Genomic DNA, 25317 nt, shown 5'->3' with positions numbered 1-25317 from the left:
TTGAAAATGATTAAGACAAAAGGTTCCTATTTTTTAAATACTTCTTAGTGACACCAAGTGTTTTAAAGCTAAATTAACATTTTGGAGATGAAGATACATGAAAGTAAAATCATCTTGCCACCTCTGTTGATGTTTCCTTTATTCTACAGTCATTCTCCTTGGCCCTAATAAGTGCCGGACCCTGTGCTGGGAGCTGGGGACAGAGAGGTCCCGACCCAGCCCCTTCTCCTGTTGTCTAGTGTGGAAAAGATACACGCAAGAAATCTGGGATCTGTAATGCGGGCGGTACCAAGTCATAGGGAACCATGAACAGTAGTGAGTTTTCTTCTCCCTGACCAGGAGTGAGGGAGGAGCTCTGAAAAGGTGGGTAAGAGGGAGCATCCTAGAAATAGCAGCTCTCCAGGCAGACGAGGCTGGGAAGGGCATCCCGGGAAGAGTATCCCACACAAGCAAAGGCATGGAGGTGGGAAAATCCACCTGCTAGGTATTCGGCAATTGCTTAGAAGCCCAGGGCAGACGGGGCTGCAAGTGGGGACAGGCCTGGGAGGGACAGATGGGGTCACACCAGGAGGGGTCTCCACTGCCCGGCGAAGATCTGGACTTCCCCCGGACACAGCAGAAAACCAAAAAAGAGCATTAAGGGGAGAGGGGATACGGTTGGATCGATGAACAAAAAACTTTCAAACACAAATATGACAAATGTTAGTCTGGAAAGTGACTATTCTGAGAGGGTGGGACGCTACCAGAGAAAGCCCCGCTTTGTCAGCTCCATGCTTCCCTTGCAGGGTCATGGCTGTCAAACCAGCCCAGAATTCCCTCCAAACGGCCTTCTGAGAGCTCTCAGATCTTCATTTGCTTCGTGCACACTCAGAAAGGTGTGACATTCTTCTTCTTAAGAGATATCAAAGAAACAAACCTATACACTTAAAAAAAAAAAAAAACCAAAAAACCCCTGATTTTCTTTAAAACAAATTTCAAAGAACTAAATCCTAACTTTTAAATATCTGATTTTTAAAAAGGAAGGCATCCATGGACTTCCCTGGGGGTCCAGTGGTTAAGACTCTGTGCTCCCAATGCAGGGGACCCAGGTCCCATCCCTGGTCAGGGAACTAGACCCCGCATGCCTCAACGAAGATCCTTCACGCGACAAAGAAAATCCCTGTGCCACAACTAAGACCCAGCGCAGCCAAATAAATAAATATTTTTTAAAAAGGAAGGCATCCTTGCATGATATTAATAATAGTAATGAAAGCTCCCATCAACTGGGCATCTACTTTTTGCTGGGCACTTTAGATGCATTCATAAAATAGCCACAACAAAAACAGTAGAAGCATTTATTATTATGTGTTTATCTCACACCAGGTCCTATGGTGAGCCCAGATCAGCCCCTGCCTCACTGAACCCTCCCAATATCAGCCCCCTTTTACAGATGAGAAAACTGAGGCTAGGGGAGAGGACATAACATGCCGAAAGCCAGGTGGCTTGGAAGAACGGAGCCACAATCCAAACCTGAGGGGTGTATCCAGACCCACATGCTTGAACAGGATCCCAACTGCAGTGTCTTATTCGATCCTCACACTAGCCTACAAAGAAACTGTGTTAGCCCCACACTGTAGATGGATACACTGAGGCCCAAGAGAGTAATGATTTTCTCAAGGTTGTGCAGCAGGCATGTGGCCAGGTAGGGCTGGGGAGGCAGTCCCACCCGCTCCAAAGCCTGCATCCTTTCCACTGGCTCCTCTGTCACTTCAGGAATTTAATTTATAAATAATAAATGGTAATAGCCAGTGCCTACTGGGGGCTGGTGCTGTCCGTGGTGCTGAAGATGCAACATGCCTGAGATAGACAAGGTCCCTGCCTTCCAGAAGTGGACCTTCGTGGGATATTGGCAATAAAGGAACAAAGAATTAAGTACCAGGTCAGGTGAGGATAACAGATATGGAAAAATGAAACCAGGTGAGCAGGATAGGGCACACTGGGGTAGAGAAGCGGATCAATGTAGGGCCATCAGGAAGGCCTCTCTGGAAGGGTGACCCCTGAGAGCCAGGAACTGGGTGACCTCCGGGAAACCACATTCCTGCACCGGGCCTCAGTCTCCTCATCTGTAAAGTGGGGATGGCATTACTCAGGACCCAGGCTGTTTGTTTCAAGGGAGAAGTGAGCAAACAACATGAAAGCACCTTTAAACTGTAAAGTGCCATCCAGAAAACAATCGTTGTTGTTCAGCCCTCATGCGACTTGTATACAAGGATTTGCAGCAAAATGTGGTTTTCACATAAGAAATGTAAGGTGTTGGACCTTCTTGTGTCCCATCAACAACTTAAACATGACTTTATTTAGTTGGTCCTGATGTTATAAAGTGTTACTCCTGACCATAAATATCAAAACAGACTTGGTAAGGAGGAATCTCCTTACCAAGGAGATTATAGCAAGGGCTGGGATTTTCTGAATATACAAGGGGATTTTCGTTAATAGCAAGGGCTGGGATTTTCTGAATATACAAGGGGAAGTTCCCACATAAAACAGGTCACCTTAGGCATTAAAAAAAATAATTTAAACATTTTAAGAGACCATAGGCCTCGATTCCACTTTTATTTACTGTGCGATCTTGGGCAAGCTCTTCGCCTAAGCTCGGTTCCTTCTCCCGTAGAGTAGAGACAGTAACAGCAGAGACCTCAAGGGGTTGTCTTGCCCCTACAGTAGCCATTAACCCCCTGTGGGTATTTAATTTCAAACTAATTGCAATGAAATGAAACACATAAGTCAGTTTCTCAGTCACACTAGCGCCATTTCAAGTGCTCAATACCCACAAGAGGCAGGTGGCCGCAGTACTGGACAGCTCAGGTCTAGGGCCTTGCTACTCATCAGCTGGGAGCTGGCGAGAAATGCAGATCCTCCAGCCCACCCCAGGCCTGCTGAATTGAGATCTGCGCTTTCACAAGATTCCCCCCAACCTCTCCAGGGAAATCCCATGCACCTGAAGTCTGAGAAGGGCTGCCTGGGAGAGAGCAGGTAGGGAGACACCCTATGAGAAGGGGCAGCTCTGTAACAGTGACAAGGATGACAGGGCAGTTTCCACACCCTCTCTTAGTGGTGGTCACAGCCTCCAAACCAAACTAGTCACAGAACTTCTGACAAAGGCTGCGCTGAGTCCAGGTGCAGGAGGCAGGCAGGGGAAGGTGGTGTGGACAGGAAAATGGAATCCCTCAGACATTTCAGAAGTTTTTGTGCACACGGGGACAGAGTATTTCAATTCTGTGCTGGCCAGGATTTTCTGGCTTGTTGACTATTCCTGTTTTGGAATGAAGTCCAACATGAAAATGACATTTTAAAAAACCCACAGGCTGACTTCATATCCAAACACATCTCTCCATGTTTGTAGAAAAAAAAAAAAGAAAGAAAGAAAGAAAAGAAGCATACCAGCAAGAGAATCTTGCTTCCCCCAACTCGTGAAATGACCAGCCAGCTATTCCTCTTTCAACCAACGATTTCTTCTGATGGTTCCACAGCCTTGCCCCAGCGCTGACGAGTGAAAATGCACTTCGGGGCAAAGAGGAAGGCTCACGGCGGGAAACCCAGCAAAGCCTCAGAGCACAGGTTGTTTTTAACACTTCATCTCTCACCTGCACAATCACCAGCCTGGGAGGAAGGCGTCGTCATTCTCCACTGGACGGATGCGGAACCTGAGATGCAGGGCAGGGGAGTCACTTGCCCTCCGTCTCACACCTGGGAGGCAGGTGAGTGTCTAACCTGATCACAGGCTACCACTTCACCCAGTTCTGTCTCCACCATGTCATGGCATTTTCTTGTTTATATTTCTCTTGAGTAGGAGTCTTGGTTGTTTTGCTACCCACTGTATCCTCGGCATCTAGCAGAGTCTAGAACTAGGTGTGTGCTCAGTAAATGTGTGTCTAATGAATGAATGAATGAAATGTAATGGCAGCAGGACCTCCAGCCTCAGACCCTTGGTTAGCCTGCCCCTTCGAGCTGGAAGGCCTGCGCCCCACCGTCCACTCGTCCAAACACTGTCTAAATGCCAAGGACCCTCTCAAGTGCCACTTCCTACGTGAAGCAACCCCACCTACCCTACTTGGTCCCCACGCAGCCTCTGTTTCTCCCACTTGCCCCTCAGGCCCTCCATGGAACTCCAGCCACATGCCTCCTTGCCGGTCTTCAAACGTGCCACCAACATTCCTGACTAAGAGCTGCTGCCTCTGTCCAGAATGCACCCCCAGACATTTGCATGGCTGGCTCCCTCCATTCCGGTCTCTGCTCAAATGTCACCTCGTCAGAGGGTGATGTCATGCCCTGTCCTCTTATCCCTGATCCCCCAACATATCAAAGCTCTGTTTATCCATGGCCTGTCTTCGTGTGTTCACTGCTACATCCTCAGTGCCCAGAATCAGGCCCTGCACGTAAAAAGGGCTCAGCAAGGGCTTCCCTGGTGGCGCAGTGGTTGAGAATCTGCCTGCCAATGCAGGGGACATGAGTTCGAGCCCTGGTCTGGGAAGATCCCACATGCCGCGGAGCGACTAGGCCCGTGAGCCACAATTGCTCAGCCTGCGCGTCTGGAGCCTGTGCTCTGCAACAAGAGAGGCCGCGATAGTGAGAGGCCCGCGCACCGCGATGAAGAGTGGCCCCCACTTGCCGCAACTAGAGAAAGCCCTCGCACAGAAACGAAGACCCAACACAGCCAAAAATAAATAAATAAATAAATAAATAAATAAAATTAAAAAAAAAAAAAAAAGGGCTCAGCAAACACCCGTTGAGTAAAGAATCAGGTGCAAATGGGAAAACACACAATAATGATGGGATAGGGTTACTATGGGATAGGGTTAAAACAAGTGAGAAGGGAGACACCAGACAGCAAAGATACATAAGAGGTGGGAGGAGGGGCAGGGTGGGTGTGTTCGGGACCTTCGGGCAAGAGTGGCAGTGTTGATTAATTTTAGGCTAAGTTGGATATGCATATTAAAATATTATGAGTAACCACTAAACAAATCGAAAAAGAATGTAGAATTTCCAAACCAGTAGAGGGGAAAAAAAAGAAACCAATCAATCCAAAAAAAAGCAGAGGAGGGAGACAGAAAGCACAAAATGAATGACAGAGATGTTTTATATACTGGGAAAGACTAAACAAATATTCATTGTTATTACTCAAGTACAAACATCTTTACCGAGGTCCTCCTACACAGAAACGACCAGGGCACAGGTATGATCCTCAAGGGACTCACAGCTGAGTGAAATGGACATCAAACATGCACAGGGGATGGACCATTCAGAGGGGCTGGCACATTTCCTATTCCCGTAATCACAGCCAAATGCATCTACCCTTTTCACCTTGGCCCCCAGGAAGCTCAGGCTCCAATTTCCAGCCCACAGAGTCCACATGAGCCCCAGGTGTTGATATTCTAGGTGCTCCCTCTGAGCTGCTCTGATTTCTTTTTCTTAACACTGGCTTTTAAGTTATCATCAACCCTCTACCATTTTACTATTCTTATTGTTTTTATAAACCGTCTCAAATCCTTTGACACAAGGTGGGGTATAAATAAGCAAGCAAAAAGTCCAAACGAACAACAAAACACACAAAATAAAACTAAGGAAGAACTCTCAAAGAGCCCAGATCTTTCAGAGAAATGCATTTCTACCTTAAACATTAAAAAAAATTTTTTTTAACTTAAGGCAGAGATTTTTAGGATGATGGTCTTAAAAAAAAAAAAAACCACTGCAAAACATGTTTGAAATACATACACACACACACACACACACACAACAGGGGGCTCATTTCATTTCCAAAGCCATTCTGTTGTAAATAGATAATTAGCACTTAAGCACACCTTTGGGGGGGGGGTTATATATTAACATGAAAATACTGTAATTATGGGTGGCCAAAATCGCTTGACTACCACTTAGAATTCTAGATTTTTCATCTTTATTAGAAGGTAACTTTCTGTCTTTTAGCCCCTGAAAGACAGCTTGGCTTTGTGAGACATTTTTTTTGGTGAAGAATAGAGCAAGTTACTTTTCTGAATGAATACCGAACGTCCACTGCACTCTTCCTCTAGTTTTTTACCTGAGCATTGGTCTCCCTCTCTCAGGGCGACAACTTGTTTATCAGTCACCTTGGCTGCTGTGACTACACACAACCAAAATTCCTCAACACCGACCTGCTTCTGAGCAGACAGAGCCAGAAATGACATGAACCCAGAGTCAAAACATTTTTTTTGTTTTAAACATTCAATCTCGAGTCTTTGAGGGAAGAGCAACCTGCTTCTGAAAATGTCTGGATCAGGACATTGTATCCAACTAATGAGCAAAGGAGCCAGAATCCATTTTAAGTCTACTGTACACATCCAGTGATGATTATTATGAGCTCTTTAAAAAATGAAGTTGGTTGGATATTTTGGTTGAAGTGACCACAGCACAGGGTTTTTCTTTTCCTTTTTCGCTCACTTAACAAATACTTGGCGATAAACACTCGCCCACGTTGTGCCAAGCCTGCCGGGCTCTGTGGATACCTGTTAACGACCCCCTTCACTCTCCATCCCATCTCTCCCGGCAACAGCAACTCCTGTTGATCTCACCGCCACACTGTAGCTGAACTCCCACACTGCTGTCTGTCCCCTTGGCCACCTCCAGGTCCACTCCCAGCCCTCCTGCCTCTCCTGGAGTCCCAGTGTCCTCCCCTGTCTGCTACGGTCATGCACGACCCAGCAGCCAAAGGGGACTTTCAAAACACTGAGTCACACCATGTCCCTCCCCCGCTCTGTGGCCACTTTAACACTCAGAATAAAATCCACATCGTCACCCCGCTGGTCAGCAGACTGGGGCCTCCCTCCCTGGCCTCTGCCATCACTGGGCTCAGCCCTGCAGGCCTCGGGCTGCACACCAAACAACTCAGGGCAGGGCCCTCTTCAGCTCAGGACGCTCTCGGAGAGGCCGTCCTAGATCACCTATGTCAAGAAACCTCCCACCCCCGTCACTATCACCTCGCCCTGATCACTGATCTGATTCATCCATCCAATCACCTAAATGATCTTGTCCGTTTACAGTAAGTCCCCTGCTACAAACCTTTAAGCTGTGAACTCTCAAAGATGCGAACGTGTAGAGTACAGTAGTATAGTATTTTTATTTCAAGCCCAGGACGTCCGGAAGCAAGCGTAAAAGCAGTGGTGATGTAGTACTATACAGCCGATTGTGTTACTTGGGTACCTAGGCTAACTTTGTTGGACTTACAGACAAATTGGACTTAGGAACGCGCTCTCGGAACAGAACTCGTTCTTATGTAGGGGACTTACTGTACTTTGCTTATCGCCTGACCCTGCATTTGTCCTCCGGCCCTCCTGGCAGGGGCTACGTTGGTCATCACCAAATCTCCAACACCAAGACAGGGAACACGGTAGGCCCTCCGCCCAAGACGTGGGATGACTGGGATGTGTGTGGACCCCTCCCCTGTTCTCCCGCAGTCACAGGCCAGCGGGAGAGACAGACACTCAGTTCACCCACAGCGGGGCTCTGAGGTCAGCAGGAGTGTGGACCGGGAGGGGAGCCGGGCAGGAGCTCCAGGAGGGGGCTTAGTTAACACATGGTCTAAACGTCACATCCTATGGATGCAGACGTGGACACTCAGAGGGAGAAGCGAGGTCACCTGGCCGATGAAGGGCAGAGTCAGAAGTGGGCCCCAGGAACCCCTGACTTCAGTGCTCCGTCCCCAGCTCTGCCAGAGAGGCTGTGAGTCCTGACCTCGGTCAACGTGAGGCCCGTCAGACTGGACCTGCCGGCCAGCCGAGCTGCCCACACCCTGGGGACTTCGGCCAGTCCCAGGAAACCCATCCCTCCCCCACCACCCTGGCCGCGTGGGGCAGGACAGCGGGATGGCTCTGCCCAAGGAAACCCAGAAGGTGTCCGGCACCAAACATGGGGTGTGCACGGCCCGGGCGGGGTCACCCAGGTCCTATCTCTCAGGCCTGATACGCTGGATGTCCACCGCGGAACTTCCACGGCCCGCGGCAGGTACTGGGCATAGAGAGACGCAAGTGAACACACACAGGTAAGAGACTCTGGGAAGAAGGTGTCCCACTGTGGGGAGGCTGGAAGGATGGAGGTAAAAACAATTTGTCTCAGGAATAAGACAAAAGCAGCGACTTGTACAAGCTGCCGGGGACAGAGCTGTGGGGAGTGGCAAGCCAGAACGCAGCCTTTCCGAAGGCTGGCCTCGCCCCAGAGGAGGGGGAAGGGAGAGAAGAGAAGGGCCGAACCTGGGCAGTGGGTGAGGAGGTCGTCAACCTCTAGCTGCATCCGAAACAATTGTTTCCCACAAAGAATAACAATTCTGTGCCAGGATCCCTGGGGACCCTGGGGAGCATGGACATCCTCAGCTCCACCTGCAGCTCCTGCCACGGGCTCCTGAGTCCAGTGGCAAAGAGGCAAAAGGACGGCGTGGAGCCCATCTCTGCACCAACCCCCCATGGCCCTCGGGCCCTCATCGCGGTGGCAAATGAGGCAAAAAACAAAGAAATCACCTCGGAATGATTTCTCCATTTCCCTTTCTCTCCCTTCCTCCCTCACAGATTTTAATTAAGGGTTTACTTGCAAAAGACCTAGCTCTATTTAACTAAATCCTTGGACCCCTTTTATATTGTCTTATATATCGTTTTATGCTAGGGTGCCACTAAAAAGTTAATTATAACTTCTAAACTCTCCATTACCAGTCCGTCGTCTTCCTCCCCTGCCTGATGCCGCTAAGGGTAATGCCACTTAATTAACCAGCTCCTTGTGGTTAACCAGGCCTCTCCACACTCTATTCAACAGACACCCGCGAGCACCCCTGGGGCCAGGCTGGGCTGGGTCCTAAGGACCTGCACTGACTAGGCGCTGTCTCAACCCTCGAGGGGCTCACAGGATCCTGCAGGAGGAAGGGGAGGCTGGCAGGGCGGCCCACTTGGGACCCCAAAGCAACTCGGCAGGTGACGGAAGTGAGTGAAGAAGACACGGGCAGGACAGACAACAGCAGGGCGAAAATAACAATAGGTGGCCCTGATGGCCTCAGAGGGAAGGGAGCGGGGGCACCGGAGCTGTGGTTGGGAGGGTCTCAGTGGAGGCCTACGCCTTACTACATAGCCTCTGGGGATGGGGCTGAGGTTTTGGAGTTCAGTTTGGGACCTAAAAACGAGTCTAAAATCCTGGTGGACAGCCAGGAGGAGGTGTCTTCTCAGAAGACTGATTAATATACCGGGCTGGATCTCAAAGAGGGATCAGGTCTGGGAGGAGATGGAGGCGTCTGCGAGTCTGGGCAGGAGCAAGAGCAGGGGGGTATGACTATCATCTGGAAAGAAGGGGTCGAGAGGCCCATGGTTGGTCCTGGGAGGAGCCACTTTAAGTGAGAAGGAGGAGAACCAGGTACAAAAGGAGGAGATGGAGAAGCAGAGAGCCCAGAGAGGGAGGTGTGGAAGCTGGGGAAGGAGAACCCACGCTGGACGGGGTGGCACCAGTCAGGTGGGGAGGCGGAGAGGAGGGGTGAGCAGCCGGCTGTGGCCTCGGGGCAGTCACTCTGAGGCCAGTGCCGGGGTCTGAGGCTGCAGGAGCCGGGGTGGGAGCGAGGGATGCGGAGGCTGCAGGCTTCTCCCGGCAGGGGCGTGGGGAGGCCAGCCTGGCCCCTGCCAGTTGCAGAGAGCAGGCTTTCCGGCATCTTGTGAATCCCGTCTCGTGAACTGACAGCTCTTGGGGGCACGGCTGTCGCTCAGAGCCAGAGGCAGAATTTGGCCTGGTGTTCTTCCCTTGGGGAAGATGCGGGCGTGTCGCGGCCTCAGGGTCAGGCGCTGCCCCTGCAGACGGCATCCTGGGAGGCGGGTGTTCCTGGGCGCTCGGCCTCTGTCCCTGCCCTCAGCACCCCCCGCTTCCAGTGGGGACCCCAGGCTCACCTGCTGGCCTCAGCTCCTAGGCTCATCCTGGAGACCCCCGCTCAGCCTCTGCCCTTTTGCAGACCCTCCCGGAGTCCCGTTTTGCGACAGCCGTGCCCACACTCTTCTGCCTCACAGCCCTGCCCTCCTCGAAGCCCCATGTACTGCCGTCCCACCCAACAGCCACCAGCCCTGCTGGGACGCAGGGACCAGCTCACAGCGCATCCATCCCGAGTCTACGTCTCTGTCCAGGGCTTCCCCCTGGCTGAGGCACCGGCTGGCGCTAGGGATGAGGCTCGCCCTGCCCTCCAGGGGCCGACAGTCTCGGTGGGGGGCGGGGGCAGGGCGGACGGGAGGCATGAGGACACAGATACTTCCCTCCACAAGGTGAGGGCCACCACCAAGGCCTGAATAGGGAGCCCTGGGTGCACAGGGAGGAGGGACCAATGCCGCCCAGTGGGGCAGGGGGAAGCTTCACAAGAGCGACATTTAGGGGCGGGTAGGACTCTGTCGGGTGGATGAGGAAGAGCCTTCCCAGCTGGGGGACGAGCATGAGCCAGGGCCCAGGGTGGGGAACTGGAGTCTGCCAGTGTGGCTGGAAGAAAATGGCTCAGCCGACCTTGAGGCTCGTTGATTTCCCTGTGTTTGTGGGGGACTCAGCTCAGGGAGAGGCAGGCTTTTTACGACAACAGCTGCTACTTCCGGAGGGCTTCTCCTTGTGCTAAGCACTGTATGGGAACATGATTCTTCAATCCTCTCCAACGCCATGGGGTAGGTAAATAATTCTTCCCATTTTACAGATGAGGCACAGAGAGGTTGAGTGGCTAAGCTAAGGTCACACAGCAAATAAGAGGCTGAAGCAGGGGTGAAGACAAGTCTGCCTGACTTCCAGGAGGGAGCTCTTAACCTTCATGCCGTCCCACCTCCCTGCAGACACGACTTACTGGGCCAACCAGTCTGTGGGCTCCACGCTGCTGGTCCATCATCACGCAGTTACTGCAGGGGAGCAAGGAGCTTCCAGCACATTCTTTTCCATTTTCAGTCAATTTTGCTCTTCTTTTCACTCTTTATAGCCAGAAAGCCCGTCCTTAGCAATTTTTTAGCTGCTTATGGGGACATTTACAAATCAAGCTGGTGTTTCTATTTCATGAATGTATTTGGGATATCAACGGCCGAAGGGAAAAAGGGTCTGCTCAGAGGGGCCCTGTCATCCCCAACCCAGCGCCCCCCAAAGAACACAGACCCATACAGAAGCCTGCAAGTGGGCAAAACGTGGACACCACGCACCGCCAAGCCAAGAGCAACGCACCCGACAGCAAATTCGAGTCGCGTAAGTTTAGCCACACCTCTCCCCAGTTAGGTGCCTAATCTTCTCTTACAAGGAGGGCCTTTATTAACTTTATAAATCTTCTCCTGTCTGTCTGGAGGTGCCCCCTGGAATATGATTTTAGATGCTTTCCATGAGATCAACGAACAGGGAAGAAGCTGATTATGAATTTCAACTCTGTAACTTTCTCACTCAGGCGGAGGAGGGGCTGGGCCAGGGGGCCTGAGAGGTGGATGGGGCCCCGCTGGCCTAGGGAAGGGGCTCCAGGGGAGAGCTTCTGAGTGGCTGGCTGACACCAGCACTGACCTGAGCCCAGCGCCGCCCCTATCCCCATCCTGGGACACACTGTGCACCAGACACCAGAGAGGCCAGCATTTCTTTAAAAACAGCGAGATTTTAGTGTTGCCTTTTTAAAACTACGAGAATAATACATGCTCCCTATAGAAAATCAGAGGGAAAAAAGAAAGAGAGAGAACCATAAAGAAGAAGATAAAAATCCCTCATGATCCCATCTCCCAGACATCGCTTCTGGAACATTCCAGAGCCTTTGCCCTCACTGGTCTTGCTGTCTCTGCAATCCAGGCCTTTTTAAAGGTCACTCCCATACACAAACCTTCCCAAAGACCCCATGGCACTTAGAATCAACCCCAAACTCCTGCCTCTGGCCCACAGGGCGTATCTGAACCAACCGGTGACAAACCCTCCACACTGCACACCTGCCTGCCTGCCCTCAGGTCCTCTGCAGCCGCTCTGCCCCTGCCTGGAATGTCCCTCGTACATCACCTCACTCTCACCTCCATGCCTCACCCAAAGCCACCTCTTCAGGGAGGCCTTCCATGGCGCCTCAAGGGGCTCTCAGTCACCATCACGCCCCCGGGCCAGCGCTCTGCCGACCTTATCACGTGAACGGTTCTCTTACTGCTTCTGGTGTATCCACCCATCCACTGTGTCCCCATCACCAGACGCAGCGCCCTGTCCTCACTCCCCACCATCACCCACTGCGTGGGACACGCTTGCACAGAGCTCTCAGTGAGGTGTACTGAATGGACGAATGAATACCCCTGCGGTCTTTGCTGAGTGTGTGTGTGTGTGTGTGTGTGTCTGCAAGAACCGCCCACACAGCTGAGATCGTAGGTCAACTCCACACACTTCTACACACAAATCATCTACCGCTTCTCCCTGCAACTCAGCGTGAAGGCTCAGGTCAAATCCCCCCACTGACTACTGTGGGACCAGCCCATGTCCCCTACCTCTGCCCCAAGGGGGCCCTGATCTGCAAACGCCAGCTCCTGGGGGCAGTAATAACATCTACACCGCCCTTTACAGTTCACACACTTGAACATTTCCTCCAGCCCAGTGGAGTCTCAAAACCACCTGCCGCCAAAGAGGCAGGCAGGTCAAGGGGAGCCTGACCACCCCCAGTTAAAACGAGGCCAGGGAGGCTCAGAGAGGTCACATGACTGCTGCAATCACCTGGGAGAAAACTGACCCTGGACGTCTGGCCCCAAAAGGCACAGTCCACACCTTAACTTCGAATCAGTGAGCTTTCACCATAAAAACAAGAGAGGTGATACAGAGGAGAGGACAAGAGGTGATACAGAGGAGAGGACGAGAGCTTGGCTCTGGAGTCCAACTGTCTGGGTTTAAATCCCAGCTCTGCCACTTACTAGCTGTGTGACCTTGGGCAAGTTCTTTCACTCCTCTGGGCCTCGGTTTCTCCTCTGTCAAGTGGGGATGACAATAGCTCCTGCCTCGTTTCCTCATCAAGAGAAGCAAATGATTTAATAATATACATAAAGGGCACATGCTAACACTCAATAAACACGGAGCCCTTTATAGCACCACCCTGAGCCCACCTCTGCCACATTACCACACCCCTGGCACGTGAACCGCCAGCCCACAGAGGTGAGTCACCTTGCGCAGTGGGCCAGTTCCCAAAAAGCCAGCTGCGGACGGACCGCTATAAACCCACTCCTACTGATGCCCTAACTCACATGCAAATTCCTCCAGCTCTGTCACTCTTCAGTCTGAAGCCCCACCCAGCCCACTTGAGTGACAAACACTGACATCTGCAAACACTTCAAGCCTGCCAAGGGGAGAGGTCCCTTTTGTAAAAGGGAGACCCCTCTGTAAGTTCACCCTTCCCACCCGTGACGATCCAGGCAAATAAATCAATCCCACGCCAAGTGCAGACTATGAAGAAAGCCTCCTAAATTCCCCCAGCACATAGCTCTGACTTCTGTTAAGAGGCGAGTAAAGAGATTCTCCTAAAATGGCCATCTCACCGTGCTGGCCCACCCAGGCCCCTGCTTTCCCCTTATCTGCAGAGTCTCAGAGAGTCCCCACCCCTCTTTCCAGGCTCATCACCCTCACGTCCTCCAAACTTCCTCCCTCCAGTCACAACACGTCATGCCACCTCTCAAGTGTCCCCCCACAGGCTTTGGCCTCAGCTGTCCCCTCAGCCTGCAGCCGCTCTGTTCCCAGCACAATGGCCCAGCTCCCCAGGCCGGGCCCAGCCCAATGGCAGCTTGTCCCAGAAGCCGCCCCTGCCTGGGAGGAGACCACCATCAGCCTCTGCGCTGAGATCCCACAGCCCTCGGCCACCACCCCCCTGGCACATGCAACTGTTGGGTTCACTGACTCACTCAGCTTGGAGAGGAGCACGTCTGGGCCGGGGGTACATCGGAAATAGTCCCTCACTTCGGGAACCTCAGTGCAGGGGAGCCGACATCGTCTTCTGTCAGATAGGGGTCTAAACAGCACCCACCCCAGATGGCCGTTCCTCAAATTCAGCCTGGCAGTGGTGGTAAGGAGCCTGGCACACAAGCAGGTGCCCAGCCACCAGCGACTCCTGTTCTCTGCCTGGGACACAGACTCGGCTCAGCCTCACATCTTTTGAGACCCACAGCAGGGGGACAAGAAACCAGCTTCAGTGAGGGTCCCCTCCTAGGAAGCAGCACAGGGCGTGGGGAGAAGCCCAGGGCAGACTCACCGACAGGAGCCCCTCCCATCCCAGCCTTCACATGGCTCAGCCCAAACAGGGCCCTTGATGAGAACTTCCCATTTGAATAATCAATATTTAAAGCTCCAAGCCTGCCAAGGGGAGTGCAAGGCCTTGCTTGTAAATATTTGTCTCGACTGGCAAAGCCAGCCTCTGCCGCTGCAGCCACCCGCCTCGCTCCTGGCCCTCCGCTCCTGGCCCTCCGCTCCTGGCCCTCTGCTTGCACAGCCCCCAGCCAGCCGCACAGCGGGACGCCCCTGGGGAGGCGGGGGACCGTCTGGCGGCCACGAGGGGCTGCACGGCGAGGTGGGCCCGCCCCATACCCAGGCCTCTGTGACAGCAGGCCAGTACACCGGGCAGCCCAGGGGCCATCCACCTGTCCCCTCGGGCCATGGCAGAGAGATTCGCTGTGAGGTTTCTCTGGATTCCAAGCAAATGGCTTTTCCCAGGGGGCACCCCAGATTTATGTCTTTCTTATTTTGGAAGAAAGCAAAGCCAAAGACAAAACCCTAGGGGCGTGCTTGCAAATCATGGCTCACCATCTCCTATGGCGTGGGACGGCACTCCGCTGCCTGTACCAATGGCTGCCCACGGAGGAGCCCACACCCGGCCCCCTGGGCTCCTGCTCGGGGCCACGGAGGCCTGGAGGGTCCCCTCACTGGAGAAGCCGTCAATGACAGTGGGTGGCTGAGCCGGTACCTACCAGCTGAGTGCCTGCCCTGCCATCACTGTTCCCAGAGCGTCATTCATTCATTCGCCCATTCAGCCACCTATTCGCTCATCAATTATTTACTCAGCACCTACCTGTACCAGGCACTGGGGGCTGGACACACAAGTGGATGAAAACAAACCTGGGCAAAATCCCTTTGGGAGGAAGTCTCCCAGGCCAAAAAAATCCCACAAACAAATGGAAAATCACAGCAGAGACAAGTGCTGGGGCAGGAGACCTCCTAGGTGTCACTGGAGAGTGAGAGGGGTGTGGCCTGGTCCCGGAGGTCAGGGGGCTTCCCGGGGGAGGTGGACAGGTGACAAAGTCCAGGGAGGGGCCGGGCAGAGCAGGGAGGAAGGACGGTGGGCGGGGGGCCGCCCGAGTCTGGCTGCTCACAGGCACCACCCCTTCTGGCACCTACCCAGCCACTCGTTGAATTTCTTCACCTCGCTCGGGAGCCCCAGCTCAGTGAAGTCCCCGGCGTGGATCAGCACGTCGCCGTAGGGCATCTGGATGGGGTCCGTCCTCGAGTGGGTGTCAGACACGCAGACAAAGCGGGTGTATCCGGGCGGCTTGGGGGCGTCGTGAGGCACCGGGTCCACCCTGAGGGGAGAGAAGATCGTGGGGTCACGGGGTCACGGCGCTGGGAGCCTGCAGCTCATGTCGCATCAGCTCAGATCACAGCCAGACCAGATCACCTGTGGTCCAGATCACATCCGCCTGCCCACCTGCGTCCGAATCGTGACCCTCCTGCTCACCAGCCGGGCAAAACATGTCCCCCCTGAGCCTCAGCTTCCCCTCCGTAACCTGGGAAGCCCCGAGGGTTGTTGCGAGGCAATGAGTGGGAAGGGCTGACAGGTGGAGCCTGGCACCTGTACCTGCGTGCACCTGTACGGCGACGACAGCTAACCTGCTGCTTGACAAGCTGTACCTCTCAACCTTTTTTTTTTCATTATCAGCCCTTCAGGGGCCTTTTTAGATGTTTTTTCTACTCACCCCTCTCTCATAAAATTCTAACACCACAGATATGCTGTATATCTGTTCATTTACTGTGTGTGTATCTGTGCTTTAGAATCAGAGTAAGATTTTTTTCACCCCCCCAAAACCAGTTTTCACCCCCTTGGGGGGGCGATCAGCCCCACCAAGGATGCATGGACTGAGGTCCACCATCCAGCTGGAAGAGCCGACCCTCCGGCACTGTGCAGAGAAAGCACAAGTAGCATCCAGGGAGAGCCACGAGCGAAGGGGGGAGTTTCGTGGGAACTTGTGAAACAAAGCACTAAAGACAGGCAGCAATTCTCCAAAACTATGAGATGGTCCGATTGGGTTTAGGACAAGGGCTTTCCAAGGTCCTGTAGGAAAACAGTTCTGGAATTAGAAGACCAGGCTTCAGGTCCCAGATCTGCTGCCCGTCACTAACGTGTAACCTTAGGAAAATGTTTGGCCTTGGTTTGCTCGTCTGTAAAATGGAGCTACCTCATTAGGCGACAATGTTCAGAAAATTAAAAAGCTGCACAACTGTAAGTTCTTGGTCCCTGGGAGCCCCTGGGAGCCCTCTCGTCTTACAGATGAGGAACTGAGCAGGTGCCCCCCCCCAGTTCAGGGCTCTCCCCGAGAGCCACACTCTCCCTCCTCAGCTGACTGGTTTTGCCAGGCTCAAAACTCTGAAAAACAACGCAATGACATTTCAACGAGCTGCTCTCTCCAAATGAGTATGCCACTCAAGGAGTTGTGTTTAAATCTAATTATGCGCCAAACCGAAAGCGGTACCATATCAGTTACATAAATACTTTTAAAGACATCTTTCTAATTATCCTTTTTTTTTTTTCCAGACAAAATACTTCGATGAAATGTAATTAACACCTTACGAGAGACGTGGGTTCAGCATGCTAATGTGCAGGGAGCATTAGCACGCCCCACCCGCCGCAGCTACGGCATCACATCGGCCCCTCCACGTCACCAGGCCGCGGCAGGAGGGGTTCGCGGGGCACCTTTCTGGGGGTGGTTAAGTCAAGTTAGAATCCCAGCAGGTCAGAGTTGGACCCGAGGGGGGAGAAGAGGAAAAATCCCTGAGTCTGCTGATGGCAACAGGAGGGTTCTGGAACCCTTCTCCGTCCTTCTCATTCCTTCATTCATTCCCTCATTCATTCAACACAACACATCCTGAATGCCTACTGGGTACCAGCCCTGAGCTCAAAGCTGGGGAACTGAATGAACCAGGCCTGATCCCAGACTGATGGTGGAGACAGACTTGGCCAGGAAGCGACAATGAAGTCACAAGATTTGATGGGGCAGCAGAGGGGCTGGGGGCCAGAGAAGGCCCTAACCTGGCCTGGGGCGCCCTGAACTTTCCAGGAGGAGGTGATGCCTGAGCTGGTCTGGAAGCTCAAATCTCCTTGCCAGTAATTCCTGCCACTCCTCTGTCCTCTGGGTCCCTCCCCCCACCCCATGTGACAGTCTTGCAGGGAGCGAGCCTGTGAATCCACCTGTCCGCCCCTAACACAGCTGATTGGACCAAGGCAGCCAATCGCTACTGGGCTACTGGCCTGGCAAGGAACATGAGTGAGCCAATCAAATTCATTCATTCATTCTTTCTTTCTTTCTTTCTTTCTTTCTTTCATTCCCCCTCACATACACTGAGGTTGTGAGGACACCACAAGCAAACAGAGAACAAGTCAAAGAGACAAAGAAAGGAGACACAGGAAGGGAGATGTCACCCCCTGTGAGTCCCTCGTGGAGGAGCCCTGAGCAGGTCGCAATTCCCGCCATCAGCCAGCCAAGAGCACGCGAGTTCCACGGGCGCTAGTCAGACTGGGCCTCCTGCTGGAGCCCAAGCTCTGTAATTAACTCTGCTCTTACTTCCCTCCGCCCCGAGGCTTCTGAGCTCAGTGAGAATGCAAACTTAATAATCCCCAGAGAAAAAAAAATAGACTCTTATTTCTCCGCACTGTCCTGCGGCTATTTGGATTGTAACAAATGCTCAACCTTGAAATAATAACAACAGTAATGGTATTGATGATTTCCACGGGTTGAGAGCTCATTATGTGCTAAGCGCTTTACATGCATCTGCTCTCTTCACCCTCACAGTGACTGTCTGAGCAGGGTACTATGGGTATGCCCATTTTATAGATGAGGAAACTGAGGATGAGAAAAGGCTAACTTGCCCAGGATCTCAGCTATGGAAGCTGGTGGAGCTGGAATCTGAAGCTGGTTTTTGGTTCCAGAACTCACACCAAGCTGGACTATTTCCAGGCCTTACTTCATTTCATTCAGTCAATCTATGGACAAATGCTTCTTGAGTGCCCCCTAAATACCAAACACCTGCTAGGCACAGGACAGGACACCCATAGAGACCACCTCGTGCAGCTCCCAGAAACCCTGCCTGTGTTTAGAAGTGAGGAAAAGAGCAAGAAGAATGAAGATATGGAGAAAGAGAAAGAGAGCACACAAAGGGTGGGAGGACTCAGCAGCATCATTTGACCCCTAGATCCAGCTGTGCCTGAAGCTGGTCCAATCCTGGATTTCCTAGCTAATTATGTGAGCCAGTAAACTCTCTTTTACCCATAAGACAATTTGAATTGGGTTTCTGACACTTGCAATGGCACAACCCTGGCTAGCCCCCTGAGTTCCAGCAGCCCTGTGGAGTAAGTAACTGAGGCCTGGAAAGGTTAGTCCCACATCCAGGGCCCCTGCTAGTACGTTAAAGAGTAGAATTTGAACCTAGGTCTTCAGAACTGGAATTGGGGCATTTAACCTCACACCTTCTCGCGACCAGAAGAAACAAAGCAAGACGGTTATTTTCCAGAGTCGTTCTTCATGGACCAGAGAGAAGGTATGGAAACAAGTGTTCCTGGTTTGGTGGGGGCCAAACCCGACTTTCCCAAAGCATCTGCCTGCTGAGGTGGCCCCAGTCAAGGCTGTGGCTCTTTCTCTCTCTGAGACCTAAAACCTGTCACCACTCTCTCCAGCCTCACAAGGGATCTTCCCACCAGAATCCTGGCGGCAGGGATGGTGCAGAATAGAGAACTCAGCCTCCGGCGCCTGGACCCAGGCTGGCACCCCGGCTCGGCGACTTCCTCGCTGTGCCCTGGACCCTCCCATTCTCCAGTCCAGCTCTGTAAGGTGGGAACCACCCACTCTCTCGGAGCTGTTGTGAGAACTGGAAACCCCAATGAATGCCCCCTGCAGCGCATTTCCTGTGCCCTGGCCCCCTTCTCCATCTCTCTCTCCCCTAAGCCATTGGCTCCCTGGAAGTACAGCTCCTGGTACCAAAAACTCATGTGGGCATCAGAAGCAGAGCCCCGTCCCCCCACTATTTCCTGGGGAAACAGGGTGCACTGAAAGCCAGGGGGTGGAGGGCAGAGGACTCGTCCCTTCAGTGAAGTTCCAAAACCATGTCCAGCCATGTAACTGGACACGAGCCGTGGCGTTCTAGAATGAGAGAGACCTCTGGTCCCCTCCTGTCATCCTACAAGTGGGGAAACGGAGGCCCAGGGGAGGGCAGGGACTGGTTGGCACTGGGCCACACTGCCCAAGGCTCTTTCCACGAAGCACTGGCTCCGAGGTGACCTCCACCCCGAGCCCCTGTGCCTGCCCTTCCTCCCCACATCCTGGCTTTGCTCTTGCTGGTCCTCCAAGCTCCGGGGTTATGCCACCATCCCCAGGAAGCCCTCCTTGACCTCCCACCACACTCTTCCTGGGGCGTGCACCCTGCCTCATCCTCGCTCCCTTTTCTTTCCCTCCTCCTGTCCACTGTGCTAGGCTCGAGGGACAGCCCGTGCTGGTGGAGGGGACAGATGCTTAGAAAACTGTCCCACAAATGAATGCATAAGCACAGGCTGAAGCCTGTGCCACGAAGGGGAGGCTCTGAGTGCTTAGATCTGGGGTGGGGGGGGGCAGTTAGGGAGGTCTGGGGAAGGGTCAGGGAAGGTGTCCCCAAGGAAGTGACACCTGGGTGAGATCTGAAGGATAAGTCTATGTTGTCAGGACAAAGAGTAGGGGAGGCAGAGGGAACAATGGAATGTCCCAGAAAACACATAAAGAACAAATGTGTCTGATACCAAGGGGGAAGGGGGGGGTGGGAGGAACTGGGAGATTGGGATTGACACATATACACTATTGATACTATGTATAAAATACACAACTAATGAGAACATACTGTATAGCACAGGGAACTCTACTTAACGCACTGTGGTGACCTAAACGGGAAGGAAATCTAAAAAAGAGGGCATTTATGTATATGTATAGCTGATTCATTTTGCTGTACAGTAGAAACTAACACAACATTGTAAAGCAACTATACTCCAATAAAAATTAATTAAAAAAAAAAAAAAACATGAATGTCCCAGAAACCAGAACTGCACCTGGAGCCCTTGGGGAGAGGGTGCAGGATGCGGCTGGAGAACAGACAGAGCCCAGGTCAGGGCCTCCTTCCTGCCACGCCCCCTCGGCCCCTCCCGGGGCCAAGGCTGACCCTCACTGTCTCCTGGAGACCTCTCCGTGCACAGACGGGCTAGGGGCCACCGGGTCCCTTCTGAAGCCTCGGTCTCACCTAGCGAGGGGGTCGGCACTCCAACCTGGCCCAGAGGGGAGGGCCGGGGACAGGGGGCCAGTCCCAGCCTGGCGCAGAGCAGTGATCCAGCCCTGCTACATTCTTCAAGGACCCCGCACAGCCTGACATGCTTGGAGGGTCTTTAAATGGGTTAGTCTAGTATCCACCGATGGGACTGCTTTTAAAGGCCAGAGAGGAGTCGCCATGCCTGGCACCAGCCCCCCCCCCATAAGGTGGATCCCCAGGGTAACCCTGTCCCCCAGACACCACTCTCACCTTCTCGCTGAGCACCAGGCTACCCGTCCACCTGGCCACCCAGGACGAAGGGGCCGGTGCCTGGAGGGGATCCCCCCAGACCACCGCAGGGTTTCTCGGCCCCCAGGGTAAGGGGTCTTCCGTCTCAGGGCCCAAAACCCGGAGGCCCAGATCCAGACATTCACTCCTCAGGCAAAGACAGCCTCGTTACCGCCAGGGTCTCTGGGGGCAACTACATAAATCACAGGGCTCAATCGGAGGCCACGTTTGGACTGTCACTCTTGTTATTAAAGTAAATTGTGGATTTATTAAATAGGGGCTCTCTCTCCCTCACCCCAGAGACAAAGCCCAGGGTGGCGATAAATCACGCGTTGGGAAGTGGCATCCGTCCTCCCGCGTCTCCCTCAGTGGAGACTCGCTGTGGAAACCCATGTGCTTCCCTGGTGCACAGGGTGTGAGTCCAAAGAAGGGGGGTGGGAGGGAGCAGCACCCCGCCGAGTGCCCATGCGACCCGGCTTCACCCAGCTGGGTACAAAGCTGCATTCCAAAGGGGGGTTGACCCGAGCAGGCAATGAGAGAGCACTGGATGAGGGGTCCAGAACCAGGGCTCACTGCGTGCTCTTCCCAGGACCCGGCCCAAACCCCCAGCCTCCCCAGAGCCCCACTGCCAATAAAGCCCGGAACCCTGGCCTCAGGAGCAGACAGCACAGAGCAGGCCGGGAGGGATGGAGCGGGGCAGGCCGGTGGTGAACCTGCTCCGTCCACACCAGCTGAGCGACCGCAAAAAGCCATTAAGCTTTTTCTCCACAGCACTTAGTGCTACCAGGATCCTATGCTATCGCACACTTCATGACTTTTACGACATATCCTGCTGGAGGGTCAGCTCAGCGCGGGCAGGGCTCTGTCCCTGATCACTGCTGTGTCCCTAGCGCCTAGCCCAGCCAGCGAGTACTAACAATACTGGACATTTGCGGCCTGGCGCCCCTCTATGTGGGTTCACCTACCTCATCCTCAGTATTACGAAGAGCAGCATTAGGTAGACAGGGAAACTGAGGCACCAAGAGACACCCAACAAACAAGTGGCAGAGCCAGGATTCAAAGCCAGGCAGGCTAGCCTGAAGCCCATATTCCTAACTAACCAGTGTGCTGGGTAGCTGCTCACAAACACCCCGAGTGGATGGATAAATGGATGAATGAACAAATAACCCACAGTTGTTAACTGGGGGGAATCACCCCTCTCTCACCTGGTCATTCACTGCCCTTCCTCAGGACACAGCCTGGCCCATGGGGGCCCGCGTGGTTCCTGCCCAGCGCGCCCTCCACCCAGCTGGGCGTTCCTGCACTTCCCACCCACCCCCCCACCCCCCCCCCACCCCACCCCCCCGGCTCAGACCCCGCGGCAACTTCTGCCTGGCCTGCTTCCTCCTCCGGGCCCCTCCCAACTTGCTGCCCTCACTCCTCCTCCTCTGGGTCTCAACCTAAAAGTCAGCTCTTCCAGAGGGTCCTTGCTCAGCCCCTTGGCCGCCCTCTCTCCTGACTTCTGTTGCCCTAGCCCTGTTCTGGGACTGGGGGCTGCCCGGCGGGGGTGTTCTACAGGGCAGCTCTGCCTGCTGCTACTCAGCTGTATCTGTGGTGCCCGGGGGCCCCTCCTAATGGGTGTGCAGACAAATGGGCACAGACATATACCCCACCTGCTCTGCCCGAGGGGCCCGGTGCTCTCGCCCGTCCCCAGTGGCGTCCGGGGACCTCAGGCACTGTCACTTCCAGCCCAGGAGGATAAACCCCATCAACAGAAGAGAAAACCCAGCCCTGGGAAGGCCTTCCCCACTGCAGCAGCCCTGCCAGGCCTCAAGGTCCCAGAGACCAAGGAAGAGCGTGCCTGAGACCCAGGGCCTCCCATCCTGCCCAAATCTGCCAACCTGGCTCCAAAATGGGTACTGGAGTTAGTTTTCCAAAGAGAAATCTACCAAAAAATAAAGTAAGCAGCTACTGGCAAGGCCAGCTCTGCAGCTCCCACGGAAATGAACGTTTTCCAGAGCAGGCGCTGCAGGGAAGAGGGCGCTCCCAGCGCTGGAACCCACCCCCAGGCCTGGTGCCCACCTGCCTTCCAGAGCCCCTTCGGCCGTGAATAATCTCTCTGCACCCATCCTCTACAACAGAAGACCAGTCCCGAGGGAACCACACAGTAACAAGAGGCAGCAACTCCCCACCCCACTTCCAGGCCCGGTTGTGGAACCCCCCTGGCTCCTTCTCTACGTGGGCCGCGTGCCGCACTCTCCTGTCTCCCCGAAGGGACAGCCGCTAATACCTCACGTGACCACTGCTCCCTAGAGACGGTACTCAAGGTCCTAGAGGAAGCTGGGGTCTGTGTCCTCATGGGGGCATCTGACCCAGCCTGGGGGTCGGGGGGGCCCTGCTCTGAGCCCCAGAGCCCAGGAGCAACCCCAGCACAGCTCTGACCTCCCTGTGCTCTCACTGGGAACTCGTGGGGCTCCCCCCTCGTCAGGGGCTTGTCAGAGACCCAGACCCAGCACAGGGGCACCCCAAAGGGGCTGAGGGAAGTTTCAACAATGGAGCAGATGAATGTCTAAACTCTCAGATGGAGGCACGTACGTACTTACGTCCACAGACATCACAGCAAAAGGATGCTAAGCGAGGAGAATGCCCTGGACCGGAGACGGGTGTCAGTTCTGGTGCCTGCCAGCTGTGTGGGCTCACGTGGGTCACCTGTCTGGGCCTCTGCTTCCTCACCAGGTAAGCCCTGTGGTGCAGGGCCGATGGGAGGGGGCAGCGGGGACAAAGGAGGAGGAGGACACTCTGGTAACACCCAGAGTCGCCCGGGGCGGCACCAGGAATTTCTCCACCTCCGCCCTGTGCCACCTGCGCCTGTCCCGGCCACTGGGGAAAAATCCAGGGAGCGGGGGAGAGGTTCTACCTGTGCACAGGAGTCCCGAGTCTACGTTCTCGCTGCGGCCCCACTGCTGGGGCACCCCTGGTATTTTCCATCAGCCCCAAAGGGCAGGCAGCAGAATTCCCCAGTCCTTTTGGAAAGCATCTCTGCTTTTTCAACAGAAGCAAAGGGGGTCTGGGCAAAAGGGAGGGGCAGAGGGAAGAGAGGACAGCCAGGCCAAGCCCAGGGTCCTACCCTGCCATGGGGCCTGCAGCAAGTCCCGTCCCCTCCCTGGGTCTCGTCCTCCCCATCTGTACAACGAGGAACATGAATTAGACCAGGGAGTCAGTAACCCAATACCAAATACCAAGAAGGGGCAGCTGGAACTCAGCCTCCCAGACGTTGCCACGAGGACGTATGGGCCTGGGGTTGCCAGGACTTTGGGTTTTGTACGGCAAAGCCAGAAGTCTGGATTTTTATGTGCAATCACCTCATTTTTCAATATTTGTAAAACATTCTCCTGGCCAAATGAAACAAGACTCCAGGCCAGAATCGGCCCACAGGCCAGCACGCTGCAACTTCTCCCACATCCCTCCCAACTCAGAGCCTCGCTGATCTGGGGATTCCAGAACCGCTGCCTGAAACGCTTGGGCCCAGAAGCCAGGAGGCACCCCGAGTCCAGGAGCCCACCCCGGACGGCCCTCACCACCCACACCGCCCACCCAGCAGTCCCATCGGAGGCGCCCACTCACATCTGCACGTGCGGCGGCTGGAAGCGGCCCTGGTTGATGTTGTAGAAGGTGAAGGCCTGGGTGGGGTTGGAGCTGTACTCATCCACCTCGATGATGAGCCGGCTGTGCTGGTGCCTCCGAGCGGCCGTCACGTGGGACTGGGAGAAGGCCATGCCCAGGCCGCAGGGCAGGAGGGCCAGGGCCTCTGCCTTCAGGACGCCGGGCTCCCACCTAGCGCGCCACATGGGCCTCTGCAGGCCGCCCGGGCATCTCCCGCCGCCCGGCCCCGAGCCAGACCTGGGAACAGACTGAGGAGACGGAGGAGAACCGCGCGACAGTTAATCTGTTTGGGATTTGCTTTATTTAATGTCAGATGAAGATTTAGAAAGAGGGAGAGGGCGGGGGAGAGGGAAAAAAAAAAAAAACAACACAGTCGTACAGCTCAAAAACTCATTACAAATCTTTCCAACTCAGCAGTTTGATGAATATACTTCGGTAAAAAGAAAAGGGAAGGGAGGGAGGGGACCAAAAAAAAAAAAAAAAACCCACAACGCTATGGACGGATGCATGCATGGTCCAACATGTTTAAACACTTAAGACTTTTTTTTTTTTTGCCTTCGACAAAACCCCCCAGAGCCCACAGCGTGGTGGCCGTGAGATGCGGAAGACAATGGCTGGTATTCTGGAAACAGGTAAGGTAAGTTTTACTTTTCGGAACTGGGGAATAGGAAGGATTCACCTCCAACCCCACCCCCTTCCCTCAGAACCACCCCCCCCCGCCCCCCCCCCGCAACACACACTCCCACACGGCCACACCCCTACAAGCCCGAGCAGGTGGGGAAAGCACGGGCACAAATTCCTTCATCAACCACCATTTCGCCTAAAGATATCTTTTTAGCAGCGCCCGGAGAAGGGATTTTCCCAGAAAGACTGCCATACACCAACTCAGCTCAG

At 54.0% G+C, this 25317-nt stretch overlaps 1 protein-coding gene across 1 annotated transcript in view; it reads right to left on the bottom strand.

The window, feature by feature from the left end:
• Positions 1–24668, bottom strand: part of MPPED1 (metallophosphoesterase domain containing 1) — a 64509-nt gene extending 39841 nt beyond the window's left edge. Inside the window, exons 1-2 of the mRNA XM_059934892.1 lie at positions 24385–24668; positions 15358–15539 (exon numbers count right to left, since the gene is read on the bottom strand). Of these exons, the coding sequence (XP_059790875.1) occupies positions 15358–15539; positions 24385–24608 (406 nt within the window). The 5' untranslated portion in view covers positions 24609–24668. The remainder of the gene's footprint in view (positions 1–15357; positions 15540–24384) is intronic.
• Between the last annotated feature and the right edge of the window lie 649 nt (positions 24669–25317).

This window comes from Balaenoptera ricei, chromosome 10 (assembly GCF_028023285.1).
Source record: "Balaenoptera ricei isolate mBalRic1 chromosome 10, mBalRic1.hap2, whole genome shotgun sequence".
Classification (NCBI taxonomy): Eukaryota; Metazoa; Chordata; class Mammalia; order Artiodactyla; family Balaenopteridae; genus Balaenoptera; species Balaenoptera ricei.
The sequence above is the reverse complement of the archived record's forward strand: the minus strand, read 5'-3'. Positions and strand labels throughout refer to the sequence as shown.